Source organism: Emiliania huxleyi, assembly GCF_000372725.1.
Source record: "Emiliania huxleyi CCMP1516 unplaced genomic scaffold EMIHUscaffold_4, whole genome shotgun sequence".
In the NCBI taxonomy this organism is placed as follows: Eukaryota; Haptophyta; order Isochrysidales; family Noelaerhabdaceae; genus Emiliania; species Emiliania huxleyi.
Genome location: NW_005198966.1, coordinates 2240214 through 2243176, shown reverse-complemented (window position 1 = coordinate 2243176; position 2963 = coordinate 2240214). Strand labels below are relative to the sequence as shown.

Genomic DNA, 2963 nt, shown 5'->3' with positions numbered 1-2963 from the left:
TCCTCGTAGTCCCTCCAGAGAAAGTCGGTCGCACGCAAGAGAGGTGTCGACTGGCGCGTCATGATGTCGCGCCGTGAGGCGAGTAGCAAGCCGAGGTACAACAGAGGCGCGCCGATGGGCCACACGAAGAGCAGCACGTACGCCCACCGCTGCGCCGTGGCGTACTCTGGCGTGCTGCAGTCGAGGGAGAGGTCGTCGGCGAGGTAGGCGCGGTACGGCTCCTGCATCCCCGGGAGGACCGCGTCCCGTGTCGGAAACTCGATGCAGTTGAAGGTGCGGAGGATGTGCGTGCTGGTGGAGGTGACTAGCAAGAATTGTAGAATCAAGATGAGCGGCAGCACACGCAAAAAGCCGCGCCAAAGCGCAGCACGGGTCGAATTTGCACTGCTCGCAGCTGCGCTGTGGCGAGCCTGAGCAACGAGCTCCCAGGCGCAGCTGCCGAGGGTCGCGAGGAGGATGGGCGCAAAGGGCAGAAAACCCCAGGCAATCAGGCGTTTGAGGTAGGAGCCATAGCACGCGGGCGGTAGGAAAAGATCGAGGTCGAAGATATTGACGGCGTTGAAGAGGTTCATGGCCCACTCGCTCAGCTGCGGCGGCACCTCATCAAGCTCGTACACGGCCGGCACGACTGCGACTACTTGAAAGAGGTTGATCAGCTGCTTTGTCTTGCATAGCATCCCCGCCCGCTTCCACAGCAGCGCTATGCGCCGCCCGAGAAGAACGAGCGCACGCGCCACCTTGCCCGAAGGGGCCCACGAGCTGCGGATCACCTTGAGAGTGCCGAGGCCGAGAGCGCCCGCCGCACAGAGCAGACCGACGAGCAGCATCACCGACTCCGCCGGCCGGTCGCACGGCTGGCAGCGCGCCTTCGAGTTGAGGAAGTAGCGGATGCCGTTGTCGGTCGTGTTGGTGCAGACCTCGCACTTTGGGCCCTCGTAGAAGGGGTGGCAGAGCGCGTTGCCATCCTCCGACGAGTCGACGCCGCCGCGGCACGGGCTCCACTCGTCGCCCATCACCTGCGGCAGCGAGGGAGGAGAGTCGAGGGCGGCAGCGAGGGCGGCAGCGAGGGAGGAGAGTCGAGGGCGGCAGCGAGGGCGGCAGCGAGGGAGGAGAGTCGAGGGCGGCAGCGAGGGCGGCAGCGAGGGCGGAGGGGTAGAAGGGGTGGAGGCGGCGATGGAAGGAACCTTGCACGCAAACAGCGTTGACGACTCGTTCGAGGCGCGCCACCAGCCGCTCGACACGTTGAGCGAGCCTACAGGGAAGGTTCCGAGAGGCTTCAGGGAAGGCTCCAGGCAACCTCTGCCCGGCACGTAGAGTGCGCCGATGCGTGTGTCGACTCCGCAGGTGTAGGGCACGACAGCCGGGCACGACTTGCACGCCTTGGTGGAGGCCTGGGCCTCCCCTAGGACGAGGAAGAAGTCCTCGTCGCACACGTCGCACGCCGTGGACCCTTGGCCGTACGTCGTCGTGCCGTCGTTGCAAGGGTCGGGGACGGTGCTGCCCGCCGGGCAAGTGAAGCCGACCGGGCACTGCGTGCACTCGTCCTCCTTCGTCAGGTTCGTCGCGGCCGAGTACGAGCCCTCGGGGCACGGCCGAGGCACGCTCGTCCCCTCCGGGCAGAAGTTGCCCTCGGTGCACGGGCGAGGCTCCGTCGTGGCTGTCTCGGGGCACCGCTGGCCTGCGGGGCAGAGGCCGGCGCAGACGCCTGACCTCTGGTCCTCGGCATCGCTCGAGCCTAGAATGCCGGGGGCGCAGGCGTATGGCAGGTCGACATCGAGGGCAGAGGTCGGCACCTGGTACAGAGATACGCCGAGCAGCGCGGGCGTCGCCTCCCAGTTGCAGGGCTGAACAAAGGCGACGGGGAACTGTTTGCACTCGTTGTTCTGCGCGTCCGTCTCGGTCTTGCACTTGTCGAATAAAGCCCGGCAGACGGCGTCACAGTCGGCAGGAAGCTGCCGGTAGATCTCGCATCTCGAGTGCGGGATCCAATACCCGGGAGGCAAAGGCAGGCGGTAGGACACCTCGGGCGAGCCGCCGAATGCGATCGAGCTCCCTTGGCTTGCCGTTCCGCTCTCCAGAAGGGTCCCGTTCTCCAGCGCCAGACGGCCGGTCGAAATGTAAATCAGGCCGCCTTCCTCGGTGGCAGTGCTGTCTGCGAGACGGACCCGGTTCAGCGTGGTCTCGCTGTCCGTCCCACCGTCAATGTGCAGAGCCCCACCCTTGACTGCGCTGCAGCCGGTAATGTTGACCTCGCTCAGCTCCACCTCGGGAACCTTGACAATCCTGATGGCCCCGCCCAAGCCCTTGGCGTTCTCGCCTTCTGTACCAATCCCAGTGCTGCAGCGCGTTATCTCCACCGACTCCAGTCGCAAGCTGCCCTTGGCGGCGTAAATGGCTCCTCCGGAATTCCCAGCGTAGCAGTCCTGTATGCGAACGTCACGCAAGCTCGCGTCAGAATTTTCCATACGGACCGCACCGCCATCAGCTTCCGCCCGGCAATTCGCCAAGACGAGCCCTTCCAATTGGAGCGTTGCCTCGTTTCTCAGGATAAAGAGGCTGTCCAGCGCGTCGGTGCCGTCGATGGTGGCGCCAGTGATGCTGCCTGAGCTGCGGATGGTGACGTTTATTCCGTCAAGGACGAGAGACTGGCTGAGCCTGACGTTCGCGCCGGGCTGCAGGTAGATGTCCGTCATGCCTCCCTCGACGGCCAGCTGTAAGGCGGCGTTGCCACTCACAAAGACCTCGCCCGGAGAGAGCGGAAGGAGGGGCGGCAACGGCGGCGGCTTTGGTGGGTATGGAACTGGCGGTGGCGCTGGTGGCGGCGGTGGCGACAGTGGCAACGGTGGGGGCGCCGGTGGGGACGGGACGGCGGGCGGAAGCGGGTTGCTGAGACGAGTGTAAGCGTTCTCTGGCCCGCCACAGTCGGTGCAGTCGGTGCCGGGAGCGCCAGCCGAGTTGGCCGA

General features: G+C 65.7%; 1 protein-coding gene across 1 annotated transcript; it reads right to left on the bottom strand.

Annotated features, from left to right (window-relative positions):
• Positions 1 to 51: 51 nt before the first annotated feature.
• Positions 52 to 2693, bottom strand: EMIHUDRAFT_196804 (hypothetical protein; the record flags this gene model as incomplete). The annotated part of the gene is made up of 4 exons (XM_005770867.1): positions 52 to 965; positions 1185 to 1252; positions 1298 to 1497; positions 1711 to 2693. Coding segments are annotated over 4 exons (2165 nt in total), but the record flags the coding sequence as incomplete, so codon positions are not given.
• Between the last annotated feature and the right edge of the window lie 270 nt (positions 2694 to 2963).